This window comes from Lissotriton helveticus, chromosome 2_2 (assembly GCF_964261635.1).
Source record: "Lissotriton helveticus chromosome 2_2, aLisHel1.1, whole genome shotgun sequence".
Taxonomy (NCBI): Eukaryota; Metazoa; Chordata; class Amphibia; order Caudata; family Salamandridae; genus Lissotriton; species Lissotriton helveticus.
In genome coordinates this window covers 473,093,259-473,117,676 of record NC_136060.1, presented here as the reverse complement: position 1 = coordinate 473,117,676, position 24,418 = coordinate 473,093,259, and the positions used below count along the sequence as shown (strand labels likewise).

At 49.8% G+C, this 24,418-nt stretch overlaps 1 protein-coding gene across 1 annotated transcript in view; it reads right to left on the bottom strand.

The window, feature by feature from the left end:
• The window catches only part of ATRN (attractin), an 800,866-nt gene that overhangs the window by 704,947 nt on the left and 71,501 nt on the right, over window positions 1-24,418 (bottom strand). Inside the window, exon 3 of the mRNA XM_078678722.1 lies at window positions 22,464-22,577. Coding sequence (XP_078534848.1) covers window positions 22,464-22,577 — 114 coding nt within the window. The remainder of the gene's footprint in view (window positions 1-22,463; window positions 22,578-24,418) is intronic.

Sequence of the window (24,418 nt, the reverse complement as noted above, 5' to 3'; positions counted from 1 at the left end):
TGTAACTGAAGATGATCAAATAAGGCAATCTGATCAAGCTATTCGCCCTCCAAACGCGCTTCGCGCTTCGCCCTCCGAACGCGCTTCGGCGCCTCGCCAGTAATAGGAAGCTCTATATGAATCACTGTAAAGCGCTATGTAATGGAGCATGTTAAAAAAAGACAATCTGATAGCGCTATTCATTTTGATAAAGCATGAGCTAACCAAGTTCCGAAGAAACGTATTAAACACAAATAAATTGTGATGGGACACTTAAATATGTTTCCGCCGCCCAACGTAATCCCTCGCATGTGCAAAGTCAATTGTGTATTTCAAAAGAGGAGCAGCCCATGGAAGGCGCTACAGTGCCTCGATGCGAAGAGTTGTATGAAGCACTACGAAGCGCTATGTAACTGAAGATGATCAAATAAGGCAATCTGATCAAGCTATTCGCCCTCCGAACGCGCTTCGGCGCCTCGCCATTAATAGGAAGCGCTATATGAATCACTATGAAGCGCTATGTAATGGAGCATGATAAAATAAGACAATCTGATAGCGCTATTCATTTTGATAAAGCATGAGCTAACCAAGTTCCGAAGAAACGTATTAAACACAAATAAATTGTGATGGGTTAAACGAGGCTGGCAACAATCTTCTGGGTGTCATCTAGAAACCGGTCTTTCAAATTCAGCATCATCCTGGGAGTGTGTGTCGGAGTTGAGAGCGAGGAGAAAGTGAGGCGGCGGGGAGAGGAAAACAAGAATACATGCGACTGCAGAGACAGGCGGGGAGAGGAAAACAAGATAAAAACCGGACTTTCAAATTCAGCATCATCCTGGGAGTGTGTGTCGGAGTTGAGAGCGAGGAGAAAGTGAGGCGGCGGGGAGAGGAAAACAAGAATACATGCGACTGCAGAGACAGGCGGGGAGAGGAAAACAAGATAAAAACCGGACTTTCAAATTCAGCATCATCCTGGGAGTGTGTGTCGGAGTTGAGAGCGAGGAGAAAGTGAGGCGGCGGGGAGAGGAAAACAAGAATACATGCGACTGCAGAGACAGGCGGGGAGAGGAAAACAAGATAAACAAGACGGAGGGAAGAGAGGGGAGGGGGGAGGAGAAGTGCGACAGGGGAAATGCGAGACGGCGGGGAGGGGGCGGAGCGGGTAAACAAAGACGGACGTGCACGCGCTTTTAAGCTCAATGCACATGCGCATTGAGCTTAAAAGTCACGGGCACTGCAAGGAATCGCCACGATTCCTTGCAGTGTGGATAAAGAGCGGATAAGTCCCAATACTCTCGCCTTGCTCGATGCGCATGCGCATCGACAGGCGAGACCTAAAAAGGAGTTTGGGGATATCGGAGCTTAGGTGACAAGCCCAGATAGAAGAAAACAAATCCACATTAACTGGGATTTACTAGCTGGAAATCAAACCTATGAGTAACGGGGAACCCCCACCCCCTCTTCCCTTTTGTTTGGCGCAATAAGAGGCCTCCGGCGAAGACGGTGGGCAACAGCTGGATGGTCCTGCAGGAAACTAACTTCTGGACGTGGACCATAGACTAAATATTCTAGAGCTCCTCCCTGTTCAGTTTACAAGGGGTCACGGGCTAAAGGACCAAGTAAGATGGAGAGGATGACGGGTAAAGGGAACCCACTGTCGGAATCCAACAAGATAGGTAACTAGGAGGTCCCATGGTCACATTTGGAGGGAGGTGCAGAGGTCTCGGGCCTGCAGAAGAACCCTCGCTATGAGCAATAATGGTGGTGATTCAAACCCTCAAATCCTCCCTAGAACCCAAAATTGACTCAGTGACCACAGAGGTGGGCCTCCTACGAAAAGATTCCCAGAAAATGTCCAAGAAAGTACACTTAGCGGAGGTAGATATCAAAGAACTCCAGGCCTCATCAAAAGCAGTGGAGGAAGGGCTGCGCCAGTTAACTAAGTAGCAGGAGGTTCTAGAAGCAAGAGTGGAGGATCAAGAAGGGAGATCTAGGAGAAACAATCTGCAAATAGTGGGGGTCCCGGAGGGGGCGGAAGCCCAAAGTGTGGATATCTTTGTGGAAGATCTGATTGTCAATCACCTAAATGTTTGTCAAACTTTTTCTAGGTCGAACTGGCTCACAGGGAACCGGTTCCACGCCCAAAGCCAGGAGCCCCTCCAAGCACCATTATAGCTAGACTTCAGAGATCGTGGCGTCATCCTTCAGGCAGCAAGGTCTCAGGGAGATCTTAAATATGAGAACACAATGATCCGGTTCTTCCCTGACTTTACATAGCAAGTCCAAATGCGGAGGAGGGGATTTGAGGACGTAGAGAGGGCCCTGAGAGTAAAGGACATTAAATATAGGATGTTGTTTCCAGCCAAGCTTAAAATCATAGCAGACGGGAAGTCCTGGTTCTTTACTGCTCCAGAGGACGCAAAGGACTGGTTGGAAGGATGGCAAGTGCAGTGAGGCCCAAGTGAGACCCATCCAAGTGTTCCCCCTAAGGGGATCTCTTCGGAGAGCAGCAGTGACAGGCGAAGTACAGAAGGTCCCTCGCCCAGATCCTAGACTAGATACGGAACTGGAGGGAATGGGACAGGGTTTGTGAATTCCCGCAGTATACGGAGATGTGAACACTGCAACATTATTGACATGGTTGAAGGGCGGCTATGCGGCAAGGTAGCGACAAGCTCAACAAGGGGTCTACAGTGATAACTGGGAGCGTGTGTGCTCTAAACTGAGGTATCTATCCTGAACGGACTATTGAACATGGGAGTTGGGCTTTGGTTGCGGAGGGGGCGGGGCTAAGGGGATTTGAAGTAAAATGTTGTGGTAAAGTTTTGCAATTCAGACAGGTAGTAAGTGTGGGCGGCATGGGCGTACGGAGCACAGACGATGGGGCTGCCAATCCCCCTCAGAGGTTTGATGTGCACTTTAAGGATACAGGTGCTCTGCATATTGGGGTAGTGGGAAGGTTTTGTCCCACAGTGCAGGGTGGCAGAGAGGGGGGTGTTAGGAGATTCAAAGTAGTTGTAGTAGTTGAACAGGACACAGAAACAAGAATTGGGCATACAATGTAGGCCAGGAAACAGGATGCCTAGCGGCACCCATATTTGCCCGACCAGGGCAGGAGTTTTATAGACTACACAGCAAAGCAAGAAATGCAGGACCAGCTTAAGCTTAAAGTTATGTCATGGAATGTAAACAGCTTAGGTTCCAAAATAAAGCGTACATTGATACTCCAATTTCTTAAGAGGCATAAGCCAGATGTGGTCTAAGTGCAGGAGACACCGGCAGCGAGGTCATTATAAAACCCTGAATAGGTGGGGATAGAAGTTAGTGGCACACGCAGGGTACAAGTCGGGATCACGGGAAGTGGGCATTCTGCTTAAAGCCACAGTAACATATGTCCCAGGGAAAATGTGGGGGGCCCACTGGGCAGAATGGTGTTTCAGTCTGGGAGTTGGGATGGTAAAACTCTGAACTTGGGCTCCACATATGTCCCGCCAACGTTGCAAGAGAAGACTTGGACATCTCTAAGGGCGCAACTGCTGGAGCTACCAGGAGGCAAACTCATTTTAGAGGGGGTACATTAATGATGTCATGTCTCTAGTGGACGACCGGTGGCCGGGTTAGGCGGCCTCCCACAGTGTGACTCCCCGGAGAGGCCTAGCAGAGTCAATTGGATCGATTGACCTCTGGAGAGCAGATAATGGGAGGGCACGCCAGTACACACACCAGTCAGCAAGGCATGGGAGCGACCGTTGTCCCTGTCTCCAGACAGGCCGCCCCCCTAGCCACCACGTGGTCCTCCTGCTGTGTGCTATGCTCTGCCCGCTTGGTTACTCCTGCTTCCTCCCTGTGTCTGTATGACCGCCGCTGTGTGAACGCCGCTTTCCCTCTGCCTTGTAACTTTGTCTATTTTGTTCCCCTCTTGCCTTCTGTCTCCTATTAGCTTCATCTCGTCCCTGTGCCTGTGTGCCCGCCGCTGTGTGAACGCCGCTCCCCTCTGCCTGTATTTGTTACTTTTCCCCCTTTTTGCCTTCTGTCACCATATTGCTCGTTTGGTCTCATCTGTAATCCCCTCGCCCCCCTTGCCTTCAGTGCCCTCCCGCCTCGCCCTCGCTTTCCCGCCGCTGCTCCCTGCGGCCCACCCCTCTGCCGCTCCCATTCGCCACCCCGCTCCCGCCTCCCAGCTACTCCTCCCTCCCTCTGCCCCTCATATGGAGGCCGTACGGCGAACGCGCAGCGGACACGCCGATTGTGCGCCGAAGGCGCGCCAAAGGCAAGCCTGTCTGCGCCCGTCCACGCCTGGACCGCACCCAGTGCCAGGACCCCTGGCCCCCGACGATGCCTGCCCCCACAACGCACCTACGACGCCGCCACCCTCCACGCACTCAACGCCGGCCGAACCCCCGCCTGCTACTGAGCCACCCCGAGACGCACCCACGGACCCTTCACCTGCCAAGCCTGCAAATTCACCTGCCTCCGGACCTGCACCGCACCCACCAGGCCGAGCACCAACAACAGCCACCTCAAGTGCATCCTGCTCAACACCCGCTCCGTTCACAGACACGCCGTCGAACTTTGGAACCTGCTCGACACAACTTCACCAGACGTCGCCTTCCTCACAGAAACCTGGATGAACGCCTCCTCGGCTCCCGACATCACCATCGCTATCCCTGACGGATACAAGATCACCCGGAGGGACCGCATCAACCAGACTGGGGGAGGCATCGCCATCGTACACAGGAACACCATCCGCATCACGACCGACTCCAGCGACACCTTCTCCGCCGCCGAGCACCTCCACTTCCAGATACACACCGACCTGAAGACGACCCTTAGAGGCACCCTCGTCTACAGACCCCCGGGACCACGCACACAATTCAGCGAAGACATCACGGACTTAATCAGCCCGCACACCCTCCCCTCCGATGACTACATCCTCCTTGGAGACCTCAACTTCCACCTGGAGAACAACAAGGACCGCAACACCGCCACCCTGCTGGACAACCTCGCCAACCTCGGACTCAAGCAACTGGTCAACACCCCCACCCACTACGCCGGACACACGCTTGATCCCGTCTTCTCATCTAGCAAGCACATCACCTTCAGCCACTCCACCGGACTTCACTGGACCGACCACAGCTGCGTCCACTTCAGGTTCAGAAGAACCACGACCCACCACCACCCGCAACAGGTTCCTCACAGGAGCTGGAGCAAGATCACCGCCGAGCAGCTCACCACCTCCCTCAGCCAGAACCCACCCGCCAGCACAACGGACCCCAACGAAGCAGCCCGCAACTTCACACAGTGGATCACCAACTGCGCAGACGACCTCGCGCCACTGAAGAACCCTCCCAGCAGACCCAGAAGCAAGAAAGCCACCTGGTTCACCGATGAACTCAAGGACTCCAAGAAGAACTGCCGCACCCTCGAGAAAGCCTGGCTCCTCAACCAGACCACAGACAACATGACCGCCCTCAAACAAGCCACCCACAAGCACCACTAGCTCATCCGCACCACCAAAAAGAAATCACTGAAGGAACGACTGGACAACAACGCCCACGACAGCAAGGAACTCTTAAGCATCGTCAAGGAGTTCTCCAACCCCAGCACCGACAACAACGACATCACTCCTTCACAAGACCTCTGCGACTCCCTCGCCTCGTTCTTCCACCGCAAGATCGCGGACATCCATAACAGCTTCGGCGCACTATCCACGCACCCAACCGCCGAACCAACGCCCCCCACCGCCACCCTCCGCACCTGGACCACGGTGACCACCGAGGACACAGCCCACACGATGAACACCATCCACTCCGGATCTCCAACTGACCCCTGCCCCCACCACGTCTTCTACAAGGCCGACTCCATCATCGCACCCCAACTCCGGGACATCATCAACATCTCCTTCAACACCGCCACCTTCCCGGAAAGCTGGAAGCATGCCGAGCTCAGCGCCCTACTGAAGAAACCAACAGCGGACCCCACCGACCTCAAGAACTTCCACCCCATCTCGCTCCTCCCTTTTCCTGCCAAAGTCATCGAGAAGACCGTCAATAGACAGCTTGCCGCCTTCCTCGAGATGAACGGATCCCTCGACGCCTCGCAGTCCGGTTTCCGAGCCAACCACAGCACCGAGAACGCCCTCATCGCAGCCACAGACGACATCAGAACCCTGCTCGACAACGGAGAAACAGCAGCCCTCATCCTCCTGGACCTCTCTGCAGCGTTCGACACTGTCTGCCACCGCACCCTAGTTCAACGCCTCAGCAGCACAGGTATCCAAGAGAAGGCACTGGAGTGGATCAACTCGTTCCTCACCGGAAGAACACAGAGTTCACCTCCCACCGTTTCGTTCCGAGGCCACCGAAGTCATCTGCGGCGTACCGCAAGGATCATCACTCAGCCCCACCCTCTTCAACGTCTACATGAGACCTCTTGCAGCCATCGCACGCCAACACAACCTCAACATCATCTCCTACGCCGACGACACCCAACTGATCCTCTCCCTCACCAGAGAACCCGCCACCGCCAAAACTAACCTACACGAAGGGATGAAAGACGTCGCCGAGTGGATGAAGAACAGCTGCCTGAAACTGAACTCAGACAAGACGGAAGTCCTCATCCTGGGACCATCGCCCTCCGCCTGGGACGACTCCTGGTGGCCCCCCGCCCTGGGCACCACTCCCAAGCCAACAAACCAAGCACGCAACCTGGGCTTCATCCTGGACTCCTCCCTCTCGATGACCAGACAAGTCAATGCCGTCTCCTCATCTTGCTTCTACACCCTTCACATGCTCCGCAAGATCTTCCGATGGATCCCGACCGAAATCAGGAAGACGGTCACCCAGGCACTTGTCACAAGCCGACTGGACTACGGAAACATCCTCTACGCCGGAACCACAGCCAAGCTACAGAAAAGACTCCAACGCATCCAGAACCCCTCCGCCACGACTCATCCTGGACATCCCCCGACGCAGCCACATCTCCGGCCACCTGAGGGACCTGCACTGGCTCCCCGTCAGCAAGAGGATCACGTTCAGACTCCTCACCCACGCACACAAGTCTCTCCACGACCTGGGCCCCAAGTACCTCAACGACCGCCTGACCTTCTACACGCCCACCCGCCAGCTACGTTCTACAAGCCTCGCCCTCGCAGCCGTACCACGGATCCGAAGAGCCACCGCCGGAGGAAGATCCTTCTCCTACCTGGCGGCCAAGACATGGAACTCCCTCCCCACCCACCTTCGGCTGACCCAGGATCATCTCGCCTTCAGGAGACAACACAAGACCTGGCTGTTCGAGCAGTAGCGGACCCCTTCCCCCAAGCACCTTGAGACCCTTCCGGGTGAGTAGCGCGCTATACAAATGTTATGATTGATTGATTGATCCCGGATAGACTGTTAACTCTGCGAAAGGACGTATGGAGCTTCAAAGACACATCAGTTGGCATGGGGTATCTCTGACCATTCGCCAGTCGTCACCTGGTTTAGAGGGCAGACAACAAGGAGTTTCCTGCCACCTAGGTTGGAATCTTGGTATCTGAATGATCAGGAATTTGGAGAAAAGACACAGGAGGGCACTGAAAACTATTTTCAGCAAAATGAAGGATCATTAGACTCGAGCTGTGTTCTCTGGGAGGCTTACAAGACAGAAATCCGTATCAAACCAGACAGGTGTCAAAAAGAAAGTAGACAGGCAAAAATACCAAGAGATAGAGCAATAAAATAGTAGATCTGGAATCCGACCTGACCAGAAAAGTAGATCAAGACTGGACTTAGACACACCATCTCAAGTTGGAACAGCATGAATTGCAAGAGGTAGCGGAGGGTGCAGCTAGGGCCCATGCATAGTCAGAGCAGTGTAGGGTCTATGAAGTAGGAGATAAGGCTACAAAGCTCATCGCCTGGCTGGAGAAGAGGGACAGTGAAAGGAACTGGGTGACAGCAATCCTTGATCAAGACGGAGCGGAGCAAACACGAGATGAGGAGATAGCTGCAGTGTTCACAGATTTTTATGAGGAGATATATACTGCCACTTCAACTAGGTCCACTGAAGACTGTACAGAACTTCTCGCAACCATGCAGTTAAATATACTATCGAAAGAGGACTCAGATGTTCGGTAGCGACATTACAGCAGAAGAAATAGCAGGAGCACAAGGAGATCTTCAAACAGACCTCGGGTCCAAATGGATTGCCTATAGAGTTGTTCAAGTGTATGGCCCAAATTTTGGCACCACAGCTAATGAATATGTTTTAGAGGCTAAAGAGACGGGACACTTGCCAGAAGATCAGAGAACCGCCACCATAGTAAAGAACCCAAAAAAAGGGAAGCCCCAGAAAGAGTGCACATCGTATAAACCAGGGCTCTACAAATCTGAAAAATGGTACTAGTCCTGCAGGTCTAGGTCATTGAAAATGTTCCTCGGCCTAACAGTAACCTACTTGACCGCCGTCTGAAAGCAGAGCAAACGTGACAAGAAAACAAGATTTAAAGGCATCTTTATTGCTCATTTGCTTTGTGAGCAATAAAAAGGCCTTTAAATCTTGTTATCTTGTCACATTTGCTCCGTTTTCAAAGACGGAGGACAAAAGTTAGTATATTTTCCTGCTCGCCAGAAAGGGCGAGTAGGACATAAAAATAGCTCGACCTCATAAAATTTACCTCGCAAATGCGAGCGGTCGAGTGGATTTGTCGAGCCCTGTAAACCAATCTCGCTACTCAATGTAGAACTCAAACTCTTAGCCAAGGTTCTTGCGAATAGACTAGCGGGTGTACTATCTACATTGATTCGCCCAGATTAATCTTGTTTTGTCCCAAAACATAAAAGCAAAAACAACAGTTGATGGACAGAATGCAGAACAATGTCATACATTCACCCCAGTACAGGAATATGGGCCTAAATCCATCATTGTGTTGCTCACCATGCCATTCCAGTTTGAAGCCAGCCATATGCAAATCAGTCTTTACCCTGTGCCCAATGGGAACAGTCCAGCCCGAACTGCCAAGCCAGGTCCTCCCTGGACTGGAGACAAGCATCCAAGTACCGGTTTCGGGCTTTCAGCCCTCATCAGCCAGGATAGCTTGATTCCAGTGGCATGGAGAACACAGGACTCGCGTCTGAGCATACTCGTCCCACTCGGCGTGACAAATGCAAAAACAACAGTTGATGGACAGAATGCAGAACAATGTCATACATTCACCCCAGTACAGAGATCTGGGCCTAAATCTATCGTTTTTTTGCTCACCAATGCCATTCCAGTTTAAACCCAACCATATGTAAATCAGTCTTGACCCAAAACATAGTACACGTCTAAACTTGAGAAGATTGTATGGAGTCTTACATCTCACCAAGGAGTATGGGGCGAAGGATGTGGCGGCCTTGTCCCTAGACACTCGGATGGCCTTTGATAGTGGGGAATGGAATTACTTTTTGCCTTGCTGCAGAGATTGGGCTTTGGCCCAGATTTCTGTACTTGGTTACGCCTACTGTATCAGGGCCCAAGAGCCAGGGTAAAACTTAAACGGCTGTGTCACGGTCTATAGAACTGTGGAGAGGTACAGTATGAAGGACCCCACCATCATGTACAAGAAAGGATAAAGTCTCTGTATATTTACCCCACCTACCCTAGAACAGGTAACTTATTTACTGAGAACAACATTGTCGGGTTCCCCACATGACCCGTGCCCCCCAAAGATAGCTTCTCAATGGCTGAGACCATCGTCACCTAGCTTACAGTCATTTTCCAGCTCATGACTTCGACTGACAAATTCCCATCTATTTGGAAGACAGCCTCAATTCTGCAATTATTTAAAAAGCAACTCTGAACCCTAAAGAGCCTAGTAGATATCACGTCTCCCTCTTCCATCTAAGATCATCGAAAAAATCATAGACACTCAGCAGGTGGACCATATTCAATCTAATGACCATCTAGACACCGTGTAATTTGGTTTCCTCAGCGGCAATATCACAGAAACAGCCTTGATCAAGGCAACCGAAGAGATCAAGCAAGCACCTGATCAGAGCCGAGGGGCAGTACTTATCCTAACTTGATCTCTCTGCTGCCTTTGAAACGGTAGATTACAGAGTGCTGTTGAAACGTTTGTCTGAAATCAATGTTATCGTCACAGCCTGGAACCTACTTAAATCCTTTCTTTCTGACAGAGAACAGTCGGTCAGACAATTTTACAATGATGTTGAAAACAGGTCTTACATTGCCTAGTTATAACACCGTCCCTATATAGAATTATTATTATTATGGAAATTTATAAAGCGCATGGTTACGCGCACCGGCGTGTCCCCGCGCTATGGTAAGTGGGGTAGACAGTCCAAGCAGCCCTCACAGCCGCCTACCTCCCGTATAGGTGAGTCTTTAGTTTTCTTCTGAAAGTAGACTCTGAAGGCTCCAAACGTAGCTCTATTGGTAGGGCATTCCAATGCTTATCAGCCAAATATCTAAAAGACCTGCCCCCCATTCAAGCCTTCTTTATTTTTGGAATTTTCAGTAGCCCTGTACAAGAAGAGCGAGAGGAGTTGGCCTAACGGCTAGGGCGCTCGACCTCGAACCTGGGGATCTGGGTTCGAGTCTCGGTAACTATGACAAAACCTCCTTTGATTCTGGGCAAATCACTTAATCTCCCTGTGCCTAAAAGGAATGAGTGTCCTCATGTAACGTAACTGGTGCTATGTAAAGCGCTCCGATACCTGATTCAGTTCGGGTCTAGTTCGCGCTATATAAAACTCTGCAAAAAAAAAAAAAAGAGCGCAGGTCCCGTGTAGGCTCATATCGAGAGACCAGACTCTGAAGCGGGACCGGGGCTTTACCGCTCAGAATGCAGTGACACGTGGAGAGAGCCTTAAACTCCACCCTGCTCCTGACCGGGAGCCAATGCAAGGCCTGGAGCGCTGCCTTGGAGGATGATCTCCTGGGGAGCCTCAGAACTAAACGTGCAGCTGCATTTTGCAGCACAATGTATTATAAACTAAAGAAGGTCTCTTAAGTTTGTTTGGGGGACCCCATTACCTCTCCGCAAGAGTAAATCACATCAGGATCAGCAAAAGCTCTCTGCATCCCTGGAAACGGAAAATCTTCCAAGTGTGTGAACTCATGGCAACTGTGCCATAACATAGGCGCCAGAATCTCAGTTGGCTCACAGCTGCCAATTGTTGTGTCTAAAAACGTTAGCCGGTGATTTCGAACAACAGCTACCATGTTATGATAACCTTGACGGCATCAGCACTCACTGTGCAGACTAGGGGCACGATGTAAGTCTAGAGATGTCGGAAACAAACCTTTTCTCATGTGCAGACATTCATGAACCCTAACTTACAAAAACAGCTATGCAGTGTCGTGTGCAAAAGCGGCAAAAAGGAGGGGGGCGTGGCTAGCAGCCGACGATGGCGGCCGCAGCGTAGAGAGGCTCCCGAGTAACGGCGGCTTCCCACGACAATCCGTCACATCAATCCTGACTTTTTAAGTGCTGGTGGGAGAGGATCGGACCCGGAGTCCGTGCGGCACCCAACGCTGTGGAATTGTGAGCGGTGGCAGCACAGACGAGCTCCGGTGAGCAGAGCGGACACCGAGGGTGCGGAGGGCCTACTGCCAGCCTGGAAGCAGCGGGGTCGCGGAGAGAGAGTGACCGGCCGGAAATTGCCTTGGAGCGGCAGGGGTGCGGCAGGAAGTGTCGGTCGCCGGACGCGTGGTCCGGAGAGCCTGCAATCGTGCCCCCGGGGGCCCCGAGGTGAGCGCTGACCCCCGCGACGCCTGGAACAGCCGTACACCGCCAGTTGCTCTGGTCGTGGGCGCATTCTGGACAGTTGACAGCGGCGGTGCAACCGCCATTTCTCCGCGCCCTGAGCGAGCGGCGCCCCGGCACCTGACGGAGACTCCCCTATCGGGACTGTGCTGGCTCCAGTTCCCAAGACTATCAAGTGGGGGCGGCGGGTCCCTGCGGGGCCCCTTCGTTCCTGTGCTCGACCCCCCGCACGAGATCCGCGGGAGTGCCACCGGAGGGGAGAGGAGGACCTCCAGCGCAACACCACGCAGTCTTCATAAGGATTGGGGGATCGGGCGACCACCTTGCTCCTGGGACCTCGGGCGGTGGCCCTGCGCGGATTGGCGCGCCCCTTGCCAGTACTCCGAGTTGTATGCCCTGGGGGCCCCCTGTCGGCTGTAAATCTGAGGGGAGGACTCTTCGCCCCCCTCGCTGTGGACTGCGGGCTGCGTCTGCGGCGGGAGTGCTCTGCTGGTGCGGCCGCGGTCGGCACGAACGCTGGTGAGCTGTGAGTCTGGGCGCTGCTGACATCGTGCATTATCATGTCGAACAGGGGCCCCAAAAACACCTCCACCCAAGCGAGGCTGGATAAATTCGCGTATGAGAAGCAATCACCGCCCCAGGAACAACGCAAGAACACCGGGAAAGCGGCGGACGCGGATGGGGCTAAGAAGGCCACACTTGAGGATGTCCTGGCGGCGTTGGCCCAGGTGCAGGCGACAGTCGGGGCGACCGCCACTGAAGTCACCCTGATCCGGGCGGACCTCCAAAAAATGAACGAGAGGGTCAAGCAAGTGGAGGTCGTCACCAAATCGTTGGTGGAGGACGTGTCTGAACTGCAAACATCAATGGAGCGCCTTCAAGCTGACAACAGACTACTGAGGGACAAACTGGATGACCAGGAAGGTCGCTCCAGACGCAATAACGTCCGAATCCTAGGCGTGCCGGAATCCGAGGACACAGGGGCGATGGACCTCTATGTGGAGGACTTGATAAAAACCCGACTTCAGCCAAAGGGACTCTCAAACTTCTTTTCGGTAGAAAGGGCCCACCGCGTTCCGGGGGGAAAACCGAAGACGGGGGGCCCTCCACGGCCTATACTAGCGCGACTATTTAACTTCAGGGACCGTGATGCCATTCTGCAGGCCGCCAGGGTGGCGCCCGCCATTCAGATTCAAAACTCAAGACTTGCGTTTTTCCCTGATTACACGGCAGAGGTGGCTAGGAAAAGGAAAACGTTCCTGGAAGTTAAGAGAACGTTGAGGGAGAAAGACTTACCGTATTCGATGATCTTCCCAGCACGATTGAGAGTTGTTGCGGACAAAAAAGTGTGGTTTTTTGACTCCCCCGAGGCTGCCCGGGATTGGCTGGAAGGTTGGCACACGGTGGGCCGGCACCGCGGGAACCGCGGAACGGATCGCAACCGCAGAGACGACAGCAGACATGGTTCGCAAGCATCTGGTCGAGACGGGGGGGCAGAGGACTCTCCCTCCCGTGGAACAGGAGGGGCGGATGGAGAGGGATGACCCTCCCCCCCCAGGATCTACGTTGACCACAATTGCTGACCACCACCTTCGTGTTTCAGTTGCTGCACGTGGACACTGGCATGACCTCACCTGAGGCACGCAGGGATGCCGCCTGCTCGGGGAGACACTCTCCCCCCTACACGCAAGTACTCTGGTTATGGGTTGGGTTAAGCACTCTGCTCAGTTGGGGAGGCGGGCAGTTGAAAGTCCGTTAGGCAGGGAAGCAGGGAGGGGGGAAAGGGGGACGGGTTGTTCTTTTACAGTTACGAATTTGTTTGTTGGGAACACATATGCACGGCCAAGTAATACACCATACCACTCGGGGGGCGTATCGAACCACCTGACCCAGTTAAGCATGGAAACAGAGAACAGGAATTGCTTTGTAATGTTTATGCTGAGATTGTACCCGTATAGGCATGAAAGTTGTTCCCACTGTTACGGGATGCTCCACTTCATACCCCTTGATTCCCAATGGCTAACGACGTACCACCATTAGAGGGACTGGACTCCGCCGAGACACAAAGCCCAACTCTGTCCTTACTGTCCTGGAATGTTCGAGGTTTGGGAGACAAGGTTAAACGGGGGTTGGTATTGACTGCTATTAAGCGACTGCGACCTACCGTGGCCTTGCTGCAGGAGACTCACCTAATGGGGGGGGCTAGAAAAGCTCTGGATAGACGGGGTTACAAAATGTGGGCACATTCAGACTTCACGTCTGGTTCTAGAGGGTCCGGTGTTTTAATAAAAAAGAATTCACGATTCCTGCCTCTATCGTCTCACACGGATGATCAAGGCTGCTTCGCGGCTGTGCATGGGCGATGGGAGGGGTCACTTTTCAACCTTATATCAGTATACATTCCGCCGGCACTGCATTCGGTACACCTCCCTAGATTAGGAGACTTCCTGCTGACTCTACCGGAGGGGGAGAATATCTTAGGGGGGGACTTCAACGCGGTCATGGACACACGGCTAGATAGACGTCCCACACCGGCCCTGGCGGGGGGGGATACGTACCTGCGGCGGTTTGCAATGGCCATGGGAATGACTGACATCTGGAGACACTTACACCCGGGCGCACAACAATACACCTTTCTCTCCGCAGTACATGGTAGCCTATCCCGTATCGACTACTTTTTGTCGATGGGCGATGGCCTTCGTCACGTTGACAACCTAGTGATACACCCTCGGGGGGTTTCAGACCATTCACCCCTCACACTGACTCTCACCATGCGAGCGAGGACACGTAAGCGCATCTACCCCATCCATGCATCCTACTTTAAAATTCCACAGGTCCGTAAGGCCCTTACACGTGCCACGGAACAATACTTTCTGGAAAATGTACATTCAGTACGCTCCTCAGCGACACTCTGGGAAGCCTATAAGGCGGTCCTGAGAGGGCAAGCAATTAACACTATAACTGGGTATAGGAGGCAGCAATCCCAGGCGCTGGCCGCTTTAGAGGTGGCACTGAAGGATCGGACCACGGCCCATGAGCTACACCCCTCTCCCTCCACCCTACACGCACTCACTCTCCAACAGCAGTTGTACAACGATCACCTCCGCGTGGTTGTTAAAGGCTACATAACAGATACTCAGAATAGAATTTATGAGGTGGGGGACAAGGCAGGGAAAATGCTGGCGTGGCTGGATAAACGTGAGACCAATTCCAGGGGGATACAGCGGCTCAAGGACATGCATGGAGTGCCACATTCAGACCCTAGGCGTATCACAGAGATACTGGCGGCCTATTTCCAACAAGTATACACCCCGGAACGGATAGTCACATCCGAAACCGCGAGAGCTCTCCTGGCTCCGATTGAGGTACAATCACTGTCACCAGAGGCGTCAAACGAATTAGAGGCAGATATTACTGTGGAGGAAATCCAACTGGCCATTCACGCACTTAACCCAGGTAAGGCGATGGGACCGAATGGTATACCCATAGAATGGTACCAGGCGATGCCGGAGACCCTCAGTATACATCTGTTGGGGATGTTCAGGGATAGTCTCGAGAAGGGCTCACTTCCGCTTGACCAACGAGTGGCGACTATCGTAACAATCCCCAAGCCGGGGAAACCGCCGGAGGATTGTTCCTCCTATCGGCCCATTTCCCTATTAAACGCGGAAGTGAAGATCCTGGCTAAACTCCTGGCACTGAGGATTCTGCCACATTTGCCTTCGATCATACATCCGGATCAGTCCGGATTTATGCCACACAGGAACACGGCGTTGAACCTGCGGCGCCTGCACGGGGTGCTGGCTAGAATTGACGCCATTAAATCGCCAGCAGTGATTCTTGCGCTGGACGCCAAGATGGCATTTGATCTGGTGGAGTGGGAATACTTGTTCGAGACACTGACGCGTATGGGCTTTGGCCCTCGCTTTCTGGCATGGGTCAAGCTGCTCTACACGGACCCACTGGCGCACGTGGTAGCTAATGGGCATATTTCGCATGCATTCCCCTTGGGAAGAGGCACGCGGCAGGGGTGCCCTCTGTCGCCCTTGCTGTTTGCTATCTCGCTTGAACCCCTCGCAACCCTCATACGAGCTTCACCCCTCCTTAAAGGCATAACGTGGCCTGGGGGTTGGGAGGACCGGCTTTCCTTGTACGCCGATGATATGTTAGTATATCTAACCGACCCCGATGAGGGCATACCAGCGTTACTGCGCATCTGCGACACCCACGGCAGTGTCTCAGGCTATACGCTAAACTGGGCCAAGTCTGAAGTTTACATTCTGCGAGGTCCAGCCCTGACTCTCGACAGTGCGTGCCCGCTGAAGCTGGCGGGGACGTCCTTTAAATACCTGGGAATACATGTCACTAGGGAACCAACAGAATTCATGGATAGGAATCTGACTCCGCACCTGGTCCGGCTTAAACGGGATGTGGAATTCTGGTCGAGCCTGCCGTTAACACTCTTGGGCAGGGCGGCACTTTACAAGATGATGGCATTACCGCGGTTTTTGTATGTCCTTGAAAACTCACCATATCCTGTGCCACCTAAGTTCTTCCAGAAAGCGGCGGCTCTGGTCTCCAACCTTCTGTGGGGTAACCTCCCAGCACGAGTGGCGCAGTCCAAGCTGCACAGAGACTGGTACAGCGGAGGTATCGCGTTGCCGAATCTAAAATTGTATTACTGGGCTGCACACCTCAAGCCGATTAATCAGTGGATCCACGCACCACATACTGACCCGGCATTTCATTCAGACAGGACTCAACTGGGTGTCAATAGCTTGTTAGGGCCGTTGTACGATCGCCGCAAGGTGCGGGCACTACTGGGCCCCACGAAACTTACAGTTCAAATATGGCACGCAGCGACGGAGGCCCTGGGTTGGAAGGGGAGGATAACCGAAATGACTCCACTGTGGGACTCCCGAGCGCTGGGCAATCTCAGAAACACCAAGGGATTCGCTCAATGGGACGCGATTGGCATCTCCACAGTAGGGGACTTGTGGGAGAGGGAGGAAGTAATTCCCTTTACCCGGCTGAAAGAGCTGTACGATTTTGGTGACAGGGAACTTTATAGGTACGTTCAAATTCGCCATGCACTGCTCGCAGTCCTACCACCCGGCTCACCACTGCCGGAGTCTTCTCCCCTGGAAGACCGCCTCCTCACAGATTACATGTTGGAGAAAGCGACGTCCCTCACCTATCGTAAACTGCTTAATAATTCCCCTGATCCGACGCTCCTCCTGAAGGAGAAATGGGAGGGGGACGTTCAGGATATGGACGAACATGAGTGGAATGCGGCGCTGGGTTCACCTAGGGAGGTGGGCATCTCGGCACGCATGAGACTAGTTCAATTTAAGATCCTCCACAGGGTTTATTACACGAGGACAGTATTGCACCGCATACAGCGCGCGCCCCATCCTTATTGTTTGCGCGGCTGCGGAGAGGAAGGCACTTTCTTTCACACCATATGGGACTGTCCCAAAATCCAGGAGTACTGGAAACAAATACACCGCACTCTCTCACAAACACTAGAACACTCCCTGCTGCCTGACCCGAAGAGGTGTTTACTGAATATATGGGAACCTACTGACCTGTCCAGGTATGAACAACTCTGGGTCACGGCGGGGGTCATGGTGGCGAAACGCGACATAGCACAACGATGGGGGGCGGCAGACCTGCCGACTAGGTCCCAGTGGTGCCAGACCATGGACAGAGTAATGCTGACCGAGAGGGCAATATATTCCAGCCGTGCCTGCCCGGGGAAGTGGAACAAGATCTGGTTGAAATGGAATGTATTCAGGGGGGATATTTGTGAGCCCTTGCCCGAGGATGACCAGATAGATTCCGATGACGAAAGTGAAGGGGGTTGAACATGGGAGGGATGGTGGGCTTGGGGCAGGTGAGGGTTACGGGTGGGGGGTGACATGAGGGGCTGGGCATTGAGGGAAAATGTCTTGAATGATGAACAACTTTGGACACTAAGAATTGTGGTTCGACTTCTGGTCCTCCAATACGACACTTAGAGCTTGATCTGTGCTGTGTTCTGGCAGACCGTACTGTCATTCCTAACGGGTTACTGTTTCTAGTTTGTTGTTTGACAGAAGAAAACGTGAAAATGGTCGTCAAAACCGCATCTTCCGAATGTTTTATTTGCTAAATACTGCACATTTTGTTTTCTTTGCACAGCAGATTTCGGGGAACACTATTCTGATTTTTATTTTCATGCTCCTTCTGCTTCTCTTTGCTGTGAGTGACGATTATATGATGGCGGCCGGCCCGCAGGGTTGTAGGCATTCCGCTGTGTACTATGCAAATGTGCAATAAAGGTTTTGGAACAAAAAAAAAAAAAAAAAAGCGGCAAAAAGGTAAAATGGAGATTAAACTTCTAATAAGGCGTGCTAACATAACATGCGTGCAAAGCAGGTCTTAGGCCACACTACAGTATCTCATTCTTTCTTCTTTCCAGGCGGTGTTTCCCCAGGGATCGTTGCTCAGTGCCTTTCTATTCAATATTCATATCACACCTCTGGCTAATATAATCAAAAGATTTGTTTTTTTCTCGACTTCTTACTCAGACTACATTCAGATTGTCGCCTCGCTGGCCAAAGAGGACACAGGTTTAAGCACCAGATTCTGCGACTGTGCAGTTAAAACAGAAGGGATACTCTTTGGAGCACAAACTTCCATCTGGACTCCATCTTGCTGGCCTGCAGGGAAGGGTCCTTTGCCTGCCCAAGTCACCAAGGCCCAAAATCTGGGAATGTTGACAATAAACTAACTTTCACAAATCATGTAAGTGCCTTATCTTCGGTATTCCTCACTTTGAGAGTGCTAAAAAATATCCTCCCATTTAGTCCCTCATACCTCCAAAACACACTTATTGCACCACTAGTTATACTCAGTTGGATTATTGCAACGGTTTACTACTCACAGTACATCAGCACATCCTTAACAGATTACAGGTACTCTAAAATACAGCACCAAGACTCCTGCTAAAGATACTCAAACATCACTCTTTAGCCACAGCTATTAAATACCTTCACTGGCTCAATATCAGATAGAGATGCATTTTAAAGCACTCTGCATTGCTTACAAGGCACCCTATGGCCTAGGCTCCACCTGTCATCCACAAAGTTTTAATTAGTACATCCCAAGCAGAACTCGTATTCTGGTACCTAGTTTAAAACTATCAACCTGCGGCGGCAGAAACTTCTTTCTAGGCACGTCAAAAGCATGGAACACTTTACCACTACACAGTAAAAATGTGCCTAATCTGTTGAGTTTTAGGAAGATCTGAAGACCTGGCTCTTCAGCATTTGCTAGATCATAACCATGCATCCAATCTCTCTCATTTATCAAAGCCAGCGCCGAGACACCCTCTGCTTATCGAGCGCTTTAGAAGACATATTAACTTAAAATAACATATCTACTGCAGCCTTGATTAATACTACCCATACATGCACAAAAGTCTCATGATATACATTCAAGATATATCTGAAGTGAGAACAGTAAATGTCTTCTGTCCAAAATGTAATTGGCGACCTAAATACCTCGGAACAGAATACAAATGCAACAACCTCATCGAGTCAGTATGAAATAACAGAAAACAAAAACAGATTTAGTGGATGGTTGGTCCGCAAAAATATCAACTGGAGAGGGACAATCAACATCATTGAGATGATGATAACCCCAATAAATAATGATTTTATCAGTATGATACCATCAGGAGATCCAAAGAATTCTACAGGAAATTAGGCAAACTTATTTATAAATTCACTAAGAAAGGCAAAAATTAAAAAAAAAACAAGTATTACTGTACAAACATAGAGACCCATTGAAGACTAAGGAGACATTCACTTGGCAGATTTTAATTCCTATTAGACAGATTTCGTGTTCCGATAAAGATCCCTCTGGCTCATTGATAATAGTTTGTCGCTCTCTACATGATTTGAGGTAGAGAAATTTCTGGCAGCAGACATCCCAGTAATATCAACCTTGACCATGAACAAACCAGATCCATCATCCTCCTAAAAAGTTAGTCTAAAACAGAAAAAACTAACGTGGCTTTGTTTCTGGTAGATGGCAAACTTTAAATTAAATTGTCACATTCTAATTTGGCTCAATATAGTTAAACAAAAAACAATTAAAATTAAACATTTACCAGTACGTTGAAAAAAAAGGATAAGATGTGGAACTTTTGTCAAGGATTAGGATCCATAAATGAACCTAGATCCTTTGGGAAACAGCAACATCTCTACAACCTATAAAAGCAATGGACTGTGCGTGTCTCTCAAATTGAAACTGCAACATTCTAAAACCCTTTTAAAGCACATTAAAACTACTCATTACCAACCGTAATTGCCAAACTATCAAAACCGGACAGATGTGATCTAATATTTACTAACATATAAGTCTAAAAACATACTAACTACTGACCTTATTCAAATAGGATTTTTTTTTTTATTTATAACATGTTGGCAATTATACACACATTAAATGCGAGGATAACCTAAATGGCAAGGCTTATGCAACAGAGACACAGCTAAAATGTGATCGAGGTGCTTGTCCTTTCCCACATTTTTGTTAATTTCCCACCCCTACCCCTCCCTCCGTCCCACCACCACCACCACCCTCCAGCTCACCCCCGCCCCTCCAAAGCCAACACTTTTTTCCTTTGCAGGACCTCAAGGGTGAGTAGCAGAAATTATCTATGTAACACAATTGGCTCCATGTCAAAGGGAAAGCTCCGTTAGGCGAAGGTAACTGATGAAAGGCTCCCAGATGTCCCAGGGACAAGACCACTGGGGCAACAGGTCCTAATAGCTGGAAAGTTGTTCATGGCAATAGGCAATGTCTTTGATCCAGACCCGGATTTGTGGTGACTCTGTACTTCCCCAAGAAATAGAAATCCTGTGTTTGGCCAGGAGGAGCCTTAGAGCAGTAGATCTGCGCATGTCTGCCACATAGCCCAACAGCCCAGTCAGGGGCAGGAGGGTAGACCTTAATCAAATAGGATTGACAACTACCACAGAATTATCCAATTATAGTGCAAGTATTGGAGATCCTGATCAATAACTACATTCTACCCACTTTAGCACAATACAAATTCATGCTGCTCCATAGACCAATTTGGACACCAGATAAACTACAGAGAGAGTAAGAGACAACTGCAGTTGTTGTAACTAACTCTAAAGGAGACTTTAGATCACATGCTTTTCTGATGCCCTCTACTAGATTTTGGAATAGGGTGCAAGAAATAATTTTCAAACATTTTCCAAATCATGATTACCACAAAGTACATATCAATCTCCCAAAGAGTTTAGGATTTAACACATACCCGAACTAAAATGTGTAGATTTCCAACTAATAGAACTAGGACTTACTTTAGGCACATGCAAATGGAAATCATTCAATAACATTTCATACCACACATAACGGGACAGTCTATCCTAAATCAGGAGTGCAGGCAACAAAGCTTCATCTCAATCAACATGGCTACCTGCCACACATTTAATTAGAGAAATTAGATAAATACACTGACTGGTTCAAACCACATTAAGGCATCAGCTCTCTCCCTCCTAAAAAGACTGTCACCTTATTACTAACTTTCCACAGAAATAACATATATTTTGCAGCCAACTTTCCACGACGATAATATGCTAGCACAATAGTGCAAGGTCCAAAGATGCTACCAACGGTCTAAGGACATAATTTTTCAACAAACTAACCATTAGAGTGACCTATTACCTGAACAAAAACCCAGAGGTGTGTATTATATAGTATTTCTAAAGCTCATACCTAGCCAAAAGGCAGCATCGCTGAGTAGTACTTAATCTTATAGTGTCCAAATCTCATACTGTTTATACAACTACCATGGTCTGCACTTGATTAAATTTACCCAAACCCTGTCATAATGGACTCTATTCTACCTTTCTACTTTCTTAGATTAATTTTCCTCTCGTATATCTTACAGGACACAAAAAGCTAAAAGGCATGTTATTTACCAACTACAATTTGCATCCAACAGCAAACGAACACACTTCAATTTACAGGTGAACAGTCAATATTTACCATGCATCCAATTAACTACTATAGATACTTTTATTTTCTATTACATTTTGTTTGTTTTCATTTTATATTAACAAAAGGTCAAATTCAATAGGAACTAAGTATGCCTCAAGATAAATTTAATACTTGGAAGAATTTTGAAAGTTTAGGATTTGATATAGGGCAATACCGTTTAAGCAGTAGTTCATTACATTTTTAAAAAACAGTTTGCCAAATGTTCGAATGTAAATTAATGCTCTCAAATGTGGTTATGCCATTTTCTGACTCAAATCATCCCCCCAAATGACAGGAAAGCTCCAAACTAAATTCTCCATCACCCTCTATATTACCTATAAAATATTCAGATAATGGCACCTTCAGATTTCCCTAGCCAACTGTGTAACAGACAGCATATTGCGATACCAAGAAATACCCGCTACCCTATTAACCCAGAACACCACCGCAATCCTCTTACCAAGGAAACCGCAGAAACTTAACCAGAAAATCACAGAAAGCCTGAAATCCCAGCAAGTACAATGGCAGAAACATCCAATACTAGAAACCATGATGAAGTTCAAACTCAGAATTCCTAAGCAAGTTTACACCTAGAACTCAGTTAAAATGTGAATAGTTTTTTATTCAAAACTAGTCACAGGAATTAAATTAAAACAAACAAATTGTGCCTTACCTGAAAGCTGCCAATAAAGGGGCATATATTGAGTCGCCATCGTAAACATACAAGTGGTCCCAACTACATTCTGTAGCAAAATGATTGAAGCGTAGCCGCAGAACTGTGTTTGGTCTGAATAAAACAAAGTATTCAGTTTAAAAGAGGGTAACATTACAATAGGAATAACTTTATATCCATCTTAAACACTACAGAAAGCATAAAACGTAACTAAACAACAATATAAAAAGCAGGATAAAAATTCATGCATCACAATTCACCAAACAGCAATAATAAAATGCACACAAACAGGTAAATCAAAGAAGATGAAGCACAATAGGAAAGGCATGCCAGGGAACAGGTTTTTACAATTAGGGTTTCACAGTTTTATATTTTGGCCACACTTCATAAGACACCATCTCTATAGAAGCAGAAATATAGACTCTCAAAGGACATTGGCAAATACCACAAAGGATCAGCTATAGCTTTGTTATGTAAGCCAAATGTTAATGTAAGCCAAACTTTTAGAGCGCACGGCTACCCCAAAAGGTGTCCCGGCGCTTTAGCAAAGAGGCCCCTAGAAACAGAAAAAAAACCAAGGCAGACACACTACAGTTATCGCGGGTTACTTGGTGAAGAGCAGAGCCTTCAGCTCCTTCCTGAAAGCCAAGAGGCTGCTTGCTTTCCGAAGGGAAAGTGGGAGTTCGTTCCACAGGCAAGCTGTCACGTGTTGGAAGGAGCGACCTCCCATCCGGACACGTTTGACCACAGGCACCTCCATTTTGGCCAGTTCCGCCGACCGCAAAGACCTCCGTGGCACATAGAAAGCAGTACGCTTCCTCAGATAGTGAGGGCCGATCGCATGGAGAGCTTTAAACGCCAAAGTGAGGAGTTTAAATCTAATTCTCCCAGCGATAGGCAGCCAGTGCAGCCTGGCTAAGAGCGCTGAGGCACTGGCTCTCCTGGGCAGGCCATAGAAGGCTCTGGCCGCCGAATTCTGTACCATCTGCAGCCTAGATAACAGATATTTAGGTAGGCCCGCAAAGAGCGCATTTGCATAGTCGAGGCGTGATCCCACCAACGCCTGAACTACATTCCTACGGTACTGCAGTGACAGCAGGGGAAGAAATTTCCTAAGCATCTTAAGGATGCTGAAACATTTCCCTGCTAATCCCAGGATGTGAGGACGAAAAGAGAGGTCGTCATCAAACACCACTCCGAGATTTTTTACTTGAGCGGAAGGTGTCTCTGGGGGGAACATGTCCTGGGGCCACCATGTCTTCCAGCCCGGGTCTGGGGCACAGCCGAAAAAGAGCAGCTCAGACTTGTCTGAGTTGCATTTCAGGCTGTGCCGCTGAAACCACGCAAAGACTGCGCTTAGACAGTCCTTGATTCTGCCGCCGCTGAAGACCTCTCCCTTCCTGCAGGTGAACAAGAGCTGGGTGTCATCAGCGTATGAGATGACCCGGGCCCCAAACGCCTCTGCTACCTCCGCTAGAGGGGCCATATATATGTTGAAAATGGTGGGGCTCAAGATAGATCCTTGAGGCACCCCCACCTCTAGCGAAGGCATTTCGGCCGAGAACGGCGGAGCCCAGATCACCTGTCGGCGGTCGGCAAGAAAGGATTGAAACCAGTCCAGCACCGTCCCTCGCAGACCAATCTCCCTGAGTCTTGAGTTATCTTCTGGTGAACAGTTTGTGATTTACAACAGTCTGCTTAATCACTCCCTTATTTATTTAAGATAGAAAGAAGTGATTTGGGGCACAGCAGAGGTATTCACTCCAGCAATGGTATAAAAGGACTCGGCCACTATGACTTGATCACATGTGCAAACCAAAAAAGGGCACGAGGGAAAGTCTTCTGCCTTTAACTTTTATAACCTAGTATACCTAGTGTAAAACTAAAGAAATAATTAATTTAACATGGAACCAATGCATTCTTGCCATCTGGGTGGGCCTCAGTATTGGGTCTTT